This window comes from Malaclemys terrapin, chromosome 7 (assembly GCF_027887155.1).
Source record: "Malaclemys terrapin pileata isolate rMalTer1 chromosome 7, rMalTer1.hap1, whole genome shotgun sequence".
Taxonomy (NCBI): domain Eukaryota; kingdom Metazoa; phylum Chordata; order Testudines; family Emydidae; genus Malaclemys; species Malaclemys terrapin.
In genome coordinates, this window is record NC_071511.1 from 22,400,360 (window position 1) to 22,413,873 (window position 13,514).

At 44.2% G+C, this 13,514-nt stretch overlaps 1 protein-coding gene across 5 annotated transcripts in view; it reads right to left on the reverse strand.

Annotated features, from left to right (window-relative positions):
- The window catches only part of CHCHD6 (coiled-coil-helix-coiled-coil-helix domain containing 6), a 174,114-nt gene that overhangs the window by 101,842 nt on the left and 58,758 nt on the right, over positions 1-13,514 (reverse strand). For all 5 annotated transcript variants that reach the window (XM_054035562.1, XM_054035560.1, XM_054035561.1 and 2 more), the window contains one exon: positions 5,421-5,504. In XM_054035562.1, coding sequence (XP_053891537.1) covers positions 5,421-5,504 — 84 coding nt within the window. The remainder of the gene's footprint in view (positions 1-5,420; positions 5,505-13,514) is intronic.

A 13,514-nucleotide genomic window follows, 5' to 3' on the forward strand; every position in this document is an offset into this window, starting at 1 on the left:
CAAATTAAGATCTTCAGCAAAGTAACATCTTCAGTGCTGCATCCAACAGAACTACTGAGTTCAGTTCTGGTCACCCTATGTGATAAATGAAAGGGGTGGGGAGGTAGCTCCCTTTTGTGGGCACCCAGCCAACCAGTTAGCTATAAAACCCTTGTTAATAGCTATTCTCTACTTGCTTTACCTGTAAAGGGTAGGGAGTGGGCACCTGAACAAAAGAGCCAATATGAAGGCTAGAACTTTTGAAAATTGGGAAAAAACTTCCCCTTTGTCTGGCTCTGCTGTTCTCCCAGAGAGCAGAGACAGGGCTGAAAGCTATGCTATAAAAGCTTGGGCTAGGCATGCAAATCATCAGATCATACCTTGAAACTACTCATTTGAAACCCCAGATATACAAGTAGATCAGGAAATGCCTAGGAAGACGTGATTAGGTTTATCTCTTATTTTTTACGGGCTTGTGGATTCCTCTGTGCTAACTCCAGGTGCTTTTGTTTCGCTTGTAACCTTTAAGCTGGACCTCAAGAAGCTATCTTGATGCTTAATTCTTGTAATTGTATTTTTAAAAAACTTGCAAAAAGCCTAAGTTCCAAATGCATTTTCTTTCTTTTGTTTTTAATAAAATTTACCTTTAAGAACAGGATTGGATTTTTGGTTTCTGTAAAGGGAAATCATGTCTTACTAATCTATTAGAATTCTTTGAAGGGGTCAACAAACATGTGGACAAGGGGGATTCAGTGGACATAGTGTACCTAGATTTCCAGAAAGCCTTTGACAAGGTCCCTCACCAAAGGCTCTTAATTTAAGTAAGTTGTCATGGGATAAGAGTGAAGATCCTTTCATGGATTGAGAACTGGTTAAAAAGACAGGGAACAAAGAGTAGGAAGAAATGGTGTTCCCCAGGGGTAGGTCCTAGGACCATTCCTATTCAACTTATTCATAAATGATCTGGAGAAAGGGGTAAACAGTGAGGTGGCAAAGTTTGCAGATGATACTAAACTGCTCAAGATAGTTAAGACCAAAGCAGACTGTGAAGAACTTCAAAAAGATCTCACAAAACTAAGTGACTGGGCAACAAAATGGCAAATGAAATTTAATGTGGATAAATGTAAAGTAATGCATATTGGAAAAAATAACCCCAACTATACATACAATATGATGGGGGGCTAATTTAGCTACAACTAAACAGGAAAGATCTTGGAGTCATCGTGGATAGTTCTCTGAAGACGTCCACACAGTGTGCAGCAGCAGTCAAAAAAGCAAACAGGATGTTAGGAATCATTAAAAAAAGGGATAGAGAATAAGATGGAGAATATCTTATTGCCCTTCTATAAATCCATGGTACGCCCACATCTTGAATACTGCGTACAGATGTGGTCTCCTCATCTCAAAAAAGATACACTGCCATTAGAAAAGGTTCAGAGAAGGGCAACTAAAATGATTAGGGGCTTGGAACGGTTCCCATGTGAGGAGAGATTAAAGAGGCTAGGACTTTTCAGTTTGGAAAAGAGGAGACTAAGGGAGGATATGGTAGAGGTATAGAAAATCATCAGCGGTGTGGAGAAAGTGAATAAGGAAAAGTTATTTACTTCTTCCCATAATATAAGAACTAGGGGCCACCAAATTAAATTAATGGGCAGCAGGTCTAAAACAAATAAAAGGAAGTCCTTCTTCACACAATGCACAGTCAACCTATGGAACTCCTTGCCTGAGGAGGTTGTGAAGGCTAGGACTATAACAGGGTTTAAAAGAGAACTAGATAAATTCATGGCGGTTAAGTCCATTAATGGCTATTAGCCAGGATGGATAAGGAATGGTGTCCCTAGCCTCTGTCAGAGGGTGGAGATGGATGGTAGGAGAGAGATCACTTGATCATTATCGGTTAGGTTCACTACCTCTGGGACACCTGGCATTGGCCACTGTTGGTAGACAGGATACTGGGCTGGATGGACCTTTGGTCTGACCCAGTATGGGCGGTTTTACGTTCCTTATTTTTGTGTCCCTAAGAGGTTTGTGCATATGTTGTTTATTTAGCTGGTGGCAATAGCTGATCTCCTTTGTTTTCTTTCTAAGCCCTTCCCTGGGGCGTGCGTGCGTGCGTAAGGGCTTGAGGGTACCCCACAGGAAGGAATTCCCAAGTACGCCTTCCTGGTCTCTCAAAGGGGTTTTTGCACCTGGGTGGTGGCAGCATCTACACATCCAATGTCAGAGAAAAGCTGTAACCTTGGGAGTTTGATACAAGCCTGGAGTGGCCAGTATTAATTTTTAGAATCCTTGCGGGCCCCCACCTTCTGCACTCAAAGTGCTAAAATGGGCAAATCGGCCTTGACACACTATCTTAAAAGGTACAACAGGAGAGAGGGTTCGGAGACGGGCAACAAAAATCAGAGGCCTGGAAAAACTTTCATAGGAGGAGAGGATGAAAAGGTAGGGATTGTTTAGTTTAGTAGAGAGAGATGTAGGAGGGGACTTGACAGAAGTATAAAAAGATAATGAATGGCAGAGAAGGTAAATTGGACACGCTCATTAACCCTATTATATAATACAAGAGCAAGGGGACAGTCAAGGAAATTAAAAGGAAACATTTAAAGTAGATAAAAGGAAACATTGCAGAATGCATGGTTAACCTGTGGAACCCACTGCCACAATATATCATTGAGGCCAAGAACTCAGGAGGATTCAAAAAAAGAATTACATGTTTATATGAATAATGGGAATATCCACAGGCTCATTCGATGGTATAAAATTTTTTTAAGGGATATAAACCCTCATACTTCAGGGCATATGTCAGCCTCTAACTGATAGCAGTTAGGAAGACACTTCCCCTGTGGGCAAGTTATTCCATAATTATGCACAACATGGGGGGTGGGGGGAGGTTGGTAAATTTCTCCTGTTGAAACATCTGAAATTGGCCACTGGACCAAATAAAGCACTGGTCTGATCCAGATGGCAATTCTGCCATTCCTATAAAATATGCTTCTCCAGTGTGGTGTGATTATCCTGATGTCCTATGAAGTGAATGGTTGGTTACTCAGTGGGAAAACTTCAGATGGAAAACTAGGTCTGTTCCTGCAGCCAGCAAAGGGGTTAAAAACATCCCTCAAAAATAGATAAATACAAAAGTCTGCTGCTTTCGCATTCTGTTACCACATGCAAGTGGGGACCGAGCCAAACCCATGCTTCAGTTAAGCAAAGTACAGGCAGGGAATTCCTGACAGCTTGTTCTTTCCAAGTATGATTTTGGGTTCTTTAGCTCTATATTGAATCATCACCTCCCCTTCGCCCCCAACTAGCCACCCCCAAACAATCTAGCTTTGGCAATCCAAATGTCCTTCCGTGACATTCTGAAACATTGGAGAAGGAAAACAACAGCTGTTCCGATGCTCCCCCCTAACTCGTCTCCCACCAAACCTCTTAAAAAAAAGAAAGGTTCAATTGGAAGATTCTAAAACAGTGACTATAGAAGTAGTCAAGGTCTGTGTGTATTCAGCGAGTGAAAGTGGAATTATATAAAAGCAACAGCTAATAAAAAAAAGATTGTTCTGTGCTGTGTTTTCCATCTTTCCAACTATTATTAGAATAAAATTATCCACAGAGAAGATCGAAAACCTTTTTCAAAACTAATACAATTAAGCTTTATTACACTATTTCGAGTACATTTCTCTCATCTCCCGACCCAGCTCCCACACCTCCTGCTCCAATCTAGACTAACGGTTGGAGACTTTCTTCTATTTTGTTACCAATAAAACGTTCATGTTTAAGGGTCAAAATTATCTACTGTTTTGAGCTAGGAAACAAAGTCTGCCCTTATTACCTACTCACTATTGTGCAAAGAAGAACTAAAGAAGGAAAATATATATGCATCAGCAATCTGAATGGAGCTAAAGGTCTTCCATCTGATCTCAAACCAAGGGAAACTCCTGTAGCCAAAGCATCAGTGACCTTGTATTTAAAAGGTTAGGCCTACATAGGACTGCAAAGGGAACCACAGAATATAAAAAGGCTTAAGGAGAGGGCAAGGCAGGGCTGGACACAACTTCTCTTCAGCCCACAAGTCTGTAAAAAGGACAGACACACACACAAATACTCCTAGTAGTTTCCACTTTGGGAAACCAGATCTGGAGGGAAAAAATATAAGAGAGACACAGCATGAGGCCAAGAAATTACAAAATTCCCTTTACATATAAATAAATGGATGACTGTGATAGTTAGAGTGATAGCGGGTGGATTGTTTGTCAGTGGAATCTCAATCTTCATTATCCATAAACTGAATTAAACCCTGAATTTATTGCGGCATTAAGTGGTAGTTTTAGTAGTTTATTTTTTAAATTAATTATACAGATAAAAGTGTTGCCACAATGTACAACGTGAAACTGCTCCTGGATATGTTTCATATTAATGGCTTTAAAAAGTACTGTATGGAACAAACATGCACTAGCAGGGGGAGGGAAAAGGAAACTAGATATGCTAATAGGGTCTTCCCATTTTTACAATGTAATTTTCCAGTGAAAATGGGCCACTGTCACACTGCACGTTCGTAGAAAAGCAGATGCACAAATTCCACTGTCTCTTTGGGATCCACCTTCTTCCTCACTGCATTTTTCTCAGGCATACAACATCACTAGAAGTCAGAGCTGCGAAACCTCTCTGACACAAGGTCTAATTGCTTCCAATTGTAGAATATTATTCTTTACGTTTATTAAAAAATAAATACTACTACTAACATTATTTCATTTTGTCAGGAAGAGAAAAACACTTTAGTTCATAAGGAACAGTGTGGCTGCTCCGATTTTTATTACATCAATTTTTAAAAACTCATCATGGTAAACAATTAAACAGAAGCAAATCCCACGTTTAGAGGAGAGATTCAAATCCCTAAATGGATTTTCAAAGGTCATTTCAGGCTTAAAAGATGCCTGACAGTGTCTCTTTAAATCACATTCATTTCAAAGGCTTATCCAGCACAAGACTGACAGTGCATTGCAGCAACACACTTTGATCTGTTGGGCTCCTCTGAGAAAAATTAATAATACAACTTTAATTCATATGTATAGCAAGATTTGAGATTATTTTTTATTTTTTTGGCCACAGATTTTTAACAAAAGGAATGAAAACAAGACAACTTTGTTTCAACTAAACCCTGTGGTGAGAGAGAAAAATAAAAACCTGAATTATTATAAACTAGTTTTTAAAAAATCATCCAATTAAAAACCAATTATCTTTCAAATGTGAGTTGTTTAAAGGTTCTGTTTGTGGAGTGGTTTGATTTAACTGCATAAGGTGGATGTGGAGGATAAATAATGGGGACTGACAGTTCCAGGTTTCAGCACAATGCTTCTTGTTTCTCTTCTCTGCTGATCCACTCGGATCCATGTCTGATCCCATTAGCATTCAGCCACTGCAAATGAAAGACAACATAGCCTTACCTTCCTCTCAATACGGGCCAACTGCTCCTTACAGAAAGTGTCTCGCCGTTTCAACTCCGCCTCCTTGCACTGGAGCTCCCGTGCCTAGGAGGAAGAGCAAACAGCCTATTAACAGAACAGGATGGTGAAGAGGAGAGCTAGAGAGACAAGAATAGCAGGACAAGATGAGGACTGAAAGGAGTCCAGAAACCCCACATCACCCAGGACTGGTGTAGAGAGGCTCATACCAGGTTTCTCCAAATACAATTCAGTCAGTCAGACCTTCACCACATTAAACATACATTTGCTTAAATCAGGATTGCTCTCAAAGTTCTAAAGGGCTGTCACCATCACACTTCCATTCTCTACCTGACATGTATTCCTTATTTCCATTAAAAGAATGGCAATAAAAGTAATTTAAGATGCATAATCATAGAAGTGACCCATATGGCTAATGTAGGACTTTCCCCTCTGCCTTTTCCAGAGTTCCATCTAGTCTAGAGCCAAATCTCTCATATAAAAGGACTTCTACCACTTCCCTTAGGTGTCTATTCCACAAGATGCTTTAAAATACAAAACAAAAACCCACCTTCAAGCTCCTACCACTTGGGGTTTAAGAGAAGTCATGCAAGAGCCAACTCATTCTTAAGATCTTGAGGGTAACCCTGAATATTCAAACCATATTATAGAGTAATATTAATACCCCCCACACTTAATCGCCCATGCATTTGCTTTTATACTTAGCGCTTAAATAAGGTGGCAAGGCAGCCCCCAGTTTCTTTCCATCCCGTGTCTAATTCTCCCCTTCCCCCCCCCCCGAGTATACATGCCCCCCAACCTTTGTTTTAGGTTTTACCCGACACCCTTTTTTTAAAAAATAGGATTTTTTGCTTCTTTGTAATAATGCACAACGTTACAGTGTGTTTGACCCTTCAAACAGCAAGTCAGGCATCCGAACACAAGCTTAAAGTATAACTTAGTCATCAGCCAGAAAAACAGGACAAGAAAAATATTATAGGAACGTAGCTTCCCCATTCAGAAAACAGTTTGTACAGTTAGGAGTTCACTGCACTCTCACCCCTATGTTGAAGAGGCATTGAGATAACAAGGCATTGATGGAATTGAAATGATATTTCTTATTAACAGCTTAAAATAAAAATCATTAAATATTAAAATTGCAGTGGAGGAGGGGAGAACGATGGAAATTGTGCCTCCAAAAGTCTGCATGACCATCTAACTCGGACCTTTCAAAGGCAAAATTATTAGACCGTTTCATACGAATGCAAACACTGCTAATCCATACACAGATCCCAGCAGCATCGTTCTTAACTTTTAATGATGCCCGATTCAATTGTAGAGGATGCTGGTCCGATATGATTAAGCAGCCTGGACAGGAATGTCCCCTGTGGGCTCAGACCTGTCATTTTACAGCCAGCAGTCATTGTTAATGAGAAAAATTACATCTGAAAGCGAGTTGCTGCGTGTTTCCTTCCCTTTGCTCTCCTGATGACGGATGCGCTGTGTTATAATGAGGGGAACTTTTAAGTTAGGGAGGGATGGGGGATAGATAAAGATGCTGGTAAAGAAGCAAGTAGGAGGCTTTTTTGTTACATGCATCATCTTTACAGGGATGATAAAGGTCAACTTCTTTGAAATGGTAACCAGATTTGAACCTTTCTGGTTCCCACATTTGCTTTCCCTGTCATTCAGGGCCAGAATAAGGCATACACACCATAGGCCCATGCCTAAAGCCCCAGCTCCATGAGTCATGTGGTTAAAGAAGAATTTCAGCTTCCATATTAAAAAAAGTTTCTATCCCTAATGGTGGCAAAGAAAAGCTTAAATGTGAATCAGGCGTAATCAAATCCCCGATTCTGCAGATGGCCTGGAAAAGACAATTACCTTTCATAACTGTTCTTCAAGATGTGTTGCTCATGTCCATTCCATTGTAGTTGTGTGTGCTCACCACATGCACTGGTGCTGGAAGTTTTTCCCTCAACGGTATGCATAGAGGACTGGCTCTGGAACCCTCTGGAGTGGCGCGCATATGCACTAGTATAAGGGGCGCCGCTAGCTTCCCCCTCCCTCAGTTCCTTCTTGCTGGAACTCCCACAGAGGGGAAGGAGGGTGGGTCATGGAATAGACATGAGCAACACATCTCCAAGAACAAGTTACGAAAGATAACCATCTTTTCTTCGAGTGCTTGCTCATGTCCATTCCATTGTAGGTGACTTCCAAGCAGTGGGAGGCAGGTAGGAGTTCATGGACATGTCGATTGCAACACAGCTCTGCCAAATCCAGCCTCATCTCTGGCTTGCTGGGTGATGGCATAATGCATTGTGAACGTGGGTATTGAAGACCACATTGTGACCCTGCATATGTCCTGGATAGGGACATGTGCCAGGAAGGCAGCCAAAAACGCCTGAGCCCTAGTTGAGTAAGCCTTCACTATCGGTGAAGACACAGCCTGCGCCAGCTTGTAACAAGTACGGATGCAGGTGGTGATCCAACTCGAAATTCTCTGAGAGGACACCGGAAGGCCCTTCATCCTGTTTGCTATTGTGATAAAGAGCTGGATCGATCTGCAAAAGAGCTTGGTATGCTCCAGGTAGAAAGCCAGGGCACACCTGACAGCTAGAGTGTGCAGCCGCCTCTCCTCCATTGGTCATGTGAGGCTTTGGACGGAACACTGGGAGGAAGATATTCTGGTTGACATGGAAGTGTGACACCACCTTTGGCAGGAAGGCAGGATGGGGCCTTGGCCTTGTAGAATACCGTGTATGGGGGCTCTGAAGTGAGGGCTTTAATCTTGGCGACTAATCTCACCGAGGTAATAGCTACAAGGAATGCAACCTTCCACGGCAAGTGGGAAAGGGAACAAGAAGCCATATGCTCAATGGGCAGACCCATGAGCCTGGAGAGGACCAGTTTGACGTCCCATTGGGGAATCAGGTCCCAGATCGGCGGAAAGAGTCTTTCAAGGCCTTTCAGGAACCTGATAGTGAACGCATGTGAGAATGCCGATCTACCCTGGATGTGAGACTGGCAGGCCGGTATGGCTGCCTGGTGCACCTTGATCAAAAGAGAAGGCGAGACCTTGGTGCTTTAAGTGAAGCAGGTAACCTAGGATGGACTGCAGAGACAACTGGGTTGGGGAAGATATTCTGCTCCGACGCCCAGCAGGAGGGCTTTCTGCTCTCCAAGGAACCTGCTGCACCTGACTACAGCAGGCTTGTTCTTCTGGATTCAGCCACACAGCATCCAAGCTGTGAGGTTCAGGTGCAGGAATCGATCCTGCGAGAATAGGTCCGGGCGGCTGGGAAATGGCGACAAGGTTGCTACAGACAGGTCCATGAGCATGCCGAACCAATGGTGGGACGATCAGAATGACCTGTGCCTTGTCCTCTTGATTTTCGAGAGGACTTTGCTGATGAGTGGAATTGACAGGAATGCGTACATCAGGTCCCCTGACAAAGACGGAGAAAGGGATCGGATAGTGAGACTCTGCCGAGGCCTTGGAGAGACCAAAACTGATGACACTTTCTGTTCTGTCTGGTGGCGAGCAGGTCCACTTGGGGAGCTCCCTACTTCTGGGAGAGCATTCTGATGACCTCCAAGTGAAGGGACCACTTGTGGTAAGAGAGGAAGGACCTGCTGAGGCGATCCACCAACGTGTTCCGGACGCTGGGGAGGTGCGAGGGGTCCAGGTGGATTGCATGCTGAATGCAAGAGTCCCACAGACAGAGGGGCCTCCTGGCACAGAGCCAGAGGAGCAGTGCCGCAGCCATGGAGACCGCTGGAAGGGTCCCAAGGCAGGTTTACCCCTCGAATGGGGCACCTCAGTGCCCGGCGTGGGTGGCACCAGAAGGGACAGAATGTCCTTAGTGGCCTGAAAGTCAGTATCTCCACATGCCGAGTGCCTCTTCCACTTCCCAGGGTGGCGGGCAGGCCTTGAAGTGGGCTCAACAGCACAGTGGGAGTCAGAATCTGGCCACTGTCCGGAGGGGAAGAGCTGCCCCACATGGGTCTTTGCTCTCCTCCAGCTCTCTCCTTCCCTTTATGGGATGTAGGAGAATGCCCCTTTGCTTTTTAGCTAGTAAGGGGATGGGAATCAGCACCAGCCGGAGGTCGGTGCCAGCAGCGCACTCTGCACCGATGCCATAGTGCTTGGACCAGAGTCCGATCTCGTTAGCTCCGAGGCTGGTACAAGGGCCAACTCCATAAGGAGCACTTGGAGACGAATGTCCCACTCCTTCTTGGTCCGCGGCCTGAAGCTCTTGCAAATGTGACACTTGTCACTCATGTGGGTTTCCCCTAAACACTTCAAGCAGCTTCTATGGGGGATCACTGACTGGCATAGGTTTTTTACAACAGTCACAAGGTTTCAAGCCAGGGGACCAGGGCATGCCCCGTCCCTAGGCTGAGTCCCATATGGGACTAACTACTTCTAACTTAACACTATTAAGGGAACTATTAACTATACAAACTTTAAACAACTGCCATATATACCCGTTCATAAGCCAAATATTTTTGGTAAAAAAGTGATGTATCAAAGAGCGGGGGTCGGCTTATAAACGGGTCTACTCCAAAATCTGAAGATTTTAAACTCTATGGAATCATTGAATTGAATATCTAATACATTGTCATTTTGTTTACCTGGAGCGTCTGCAGACATGGAGCCCCCAGCTCCCTGTGGCCACGGTTCGCCGCTCCCATTGGCTGGGAACAGCAAACCGCGGCCACTGGGAGCTGAGGGGCTCTGTGCCTGTGAACGCTCCAGGTAAACAAAACGTCCAGGCCAGCTAGAGGCTTATCCTAATGGGCCAGGAGCCAAAGTTTGCCAACCTCTGAAATATAGCTCAGTGGTTTGAGCATTGGCCTGCTAAACCCAGGGTTGTGAGTTCAATCCTTGAGGGGGCCACTGAGGGATCAGGGGCAAAAATCCATCCTGCTTTGAGCAGGGGGTTGGACTAGATGACCTCCTGAGGTCCCTTCCAACCCTGATATTCTATGATTCTATAGGGTCAGCTTATGAAAGGGTCATACAATTTTTGCTATTTTTACCTAACCATCTTGGGGAAGGGGGGGGTCATCTTATAAATGAATGGGCTAATGAACAAGCATATACGTTAATTCACTACTAGACACAGTAGAGATAAGAAAACTTGCCAGAGCAACAAGACATCCCAGCTCCATCAGTGGCAGTAAGAAGGAACTCAGGGGGGAGGGGAGCCGGCAGCACCCCTTATACCGGCACATACATATGCCACTCCAGAGGCCACCAGAGCCAGTCCCCTATGGATACCACTGAGGGAAAAACTTCCGGCACCGGTGCAATGTGGCGAGCACACACACTTCCAATGGAATGGACATGAGTAAGCATTCAAAGAACAACAATAGTTTTGAGGTGAACTGCCCCATGCATCTCAGAAGGGTGTTAATAGCAAGGAACCATGCTCTGGGGGCCTCACCAACACTACCTGAACAGAGAAGACTGTCTGTGTGTTTTAAAACCAGAGGAAAAAAGTGCAGTAGGTGCAGCAACCTACTCAAGTAGATACTGCAGCTGCCGGATAAGTACTGGGAGGACTCCTGCTACAATGGGTCTATCCTAAGCCAATCAGAATACATTGGTCAATTATGGTCCATTGAGCTATTGTTATTCTCCTGCACCAGCATCCAACTTCTATCAAATAAAATAACTTCTCAAACATCAACCCTGAGAGGAAAGGTGCTATAACTGCAAAGTCTTATTCAGGAATGAGCCTATTTACAAGATAGATAATTTAAAACATAATCACCAGCTCTGCTTCTCCTCAACAGTTCATGAAGTAGCAGGAAACCATTATCCCGTGGGCAACATTCCAATCCAGTGGCATGAAAATATAGCGTAAGGAATAATACTGCAAGGTTGAGAGGGGTGTTGACAAGACAGGGGCCTACCTATCCCTCCAAAGTACTATGTAGTCCCCATTATCACAGTGCCTGTGTACCCCACAATCTTTAATATATCTGTCCTCAACAATCTGTGAGGTAGGGCAGTGCTAGTATCCTAATTTCACAAATGGGGCACTGAGGCACAAAGAGACCAAGTAACCTGCCAATGGTCACACAGGAAGTCTGTGCCAAGCAGGGAATTGAAACCAGGTCTCCTGAATCCCATGCTAGTGCCCTAGTGACCAGACCATGCTTCCTCCCAATACCTCTTTTCCAATTAACTTCTCTGATCATTCTCTCTACTATCACCATTATCCAGTTGAACTACAGACCAGAGGTTCTACAGAAAAAGTTTTACTTGTAACTCAGACATGTTTTCAATGACTTGCTCATTTTAAATAACTCCACTGAAGTGCCTTGAGAAAGTCTATTTAGAGACAGATCTGCTTGAAAGTTGCTTTTTGTTTTCCTCTACCTCCAGCTGTTATGACTAGGAACTTAGTACACTTTATCATAATGTTTGAAGTAAGTATGGTACAGTCAGAGTATGTGTAATTTGAAATATTCACTATACCAAACATTACAAAACTGGGTTAGGCAACTAGGGACATTTTGCCTGAATGCAGGATATTTATTAAGAACTCCTCTTGTCCTGCGGCTTATTCTCCATCTGAAGTCAGAAGCCTGTGATGTCCCAAACAGAGCTGGCTGCTGTGGAGATGATTATAAATTTCACAGAGGATTGAGACTGCAGGTGGCAAACAAAGCATCAGAAACACTTTTCACGTAAAAAGTTTTTTACTAACAAAGGAATGGAGGAAGAAAAAAATATGCATCACCACACTGGTTTCTAAATAGGATGCTGCTGATCCGTTTTGTGTCCATGTTTAAGAGGCTGAGTTGGGCTTGGGCATGTTGTGTGAGGAGTGATTGTGTTCCAGAGGAGCATTTGAGAGTAGAATACTGACTTCTCAACAACCAAATTCACATTCCCCTTCTCAAATGAGTGATGTATGAGCATATCTAAAAGGAAGTGGAAACCATTTAGGGGAGATGGAATGTCTAACTAAAGGGGCACACTAGGCAAGGAGATTGGGGAGGCAGGGCAGAATGGACAACAGAGAGGACAGCACAGTGCAAATGGCCTCTTCCCTCCTATGCAAGGAGGAGGGCATAAGATGCCTGAGAATTGTCTGTAATTGAGTTGGGAACAGAGGGCTTGTCTACATGCAGCTTTACTGCATGGTAAGCTAAGGCGTGAATCTACAGAGCACTAGCTTGCTGCAGTGCGCTTTGTCATACACCCATTTCAAAATGGAAATACGACAAAGCACACTACAGAACTTTTAGTGCACTGTCTCCACTCAGCTAGTTAGTGTGTGACAAGCCAGGGTGTGACAGCACATTAGCTTGTTGTGCACTAACTTACTGTGTAGATAAGCCCTCAGTGCTCTCTACTCTCAAGGTGGAATAGTGAAAGTCCAGTACCAGTGCACTACCTCATTTCTGTTTAATTGAGCAAGCTGCTGCACCAGGGTTAGCGCCTACTAATTCCAAGGCTCAACTCTTAACCATACATCAAACAGATGCTGGTGAAGTTTATTCAGTGAGATGGAGAGAGTGTGAAAGGGTCTTCTGAGGTTCCTCCTAATTTCTCTCTTTACAACTTCCTCCCACCCTATACGCAAAAAGGCTCTGGATAGAAAAAGACGGTTACTCACCGTTGTAACTGTTGTTCTTCGAGATGTGTTGCTCATATCCATTCCATTAGGTGTGTGCGCGCCGCGTGCACGATCGTCGGAAGATTTTCTACCCTAGCAACACCGGCGGGTCGGCTGTGGAGCCCCCTAGAGTGGCGCCTTCATGGTGCTGAATATATACCCCAGCCGACCCGGCGCCCCCTCAGTTCCTTCTTGCCGGCTACTCCGACAGTGGGGACGGGGGGCGGGTTTGGAATGGATATGAGCAACACATCTCGAAGAACAACAATTACAACGGTGAGTAACCGTCTTTTCTTCTTCGAGTGCTTGCTCATATCCATTCCATTAGGTGACTCCCAAGCCCAACTTAGGTGGTGGGGTCGGAGTGAGACATTGCTGTGTGCAAAACCGCTGATCCGAAAGCAGCATCGTCTCTGGACTGCTGCACTAGTGCATAGTGAGCTGTAAATGTGTGGAC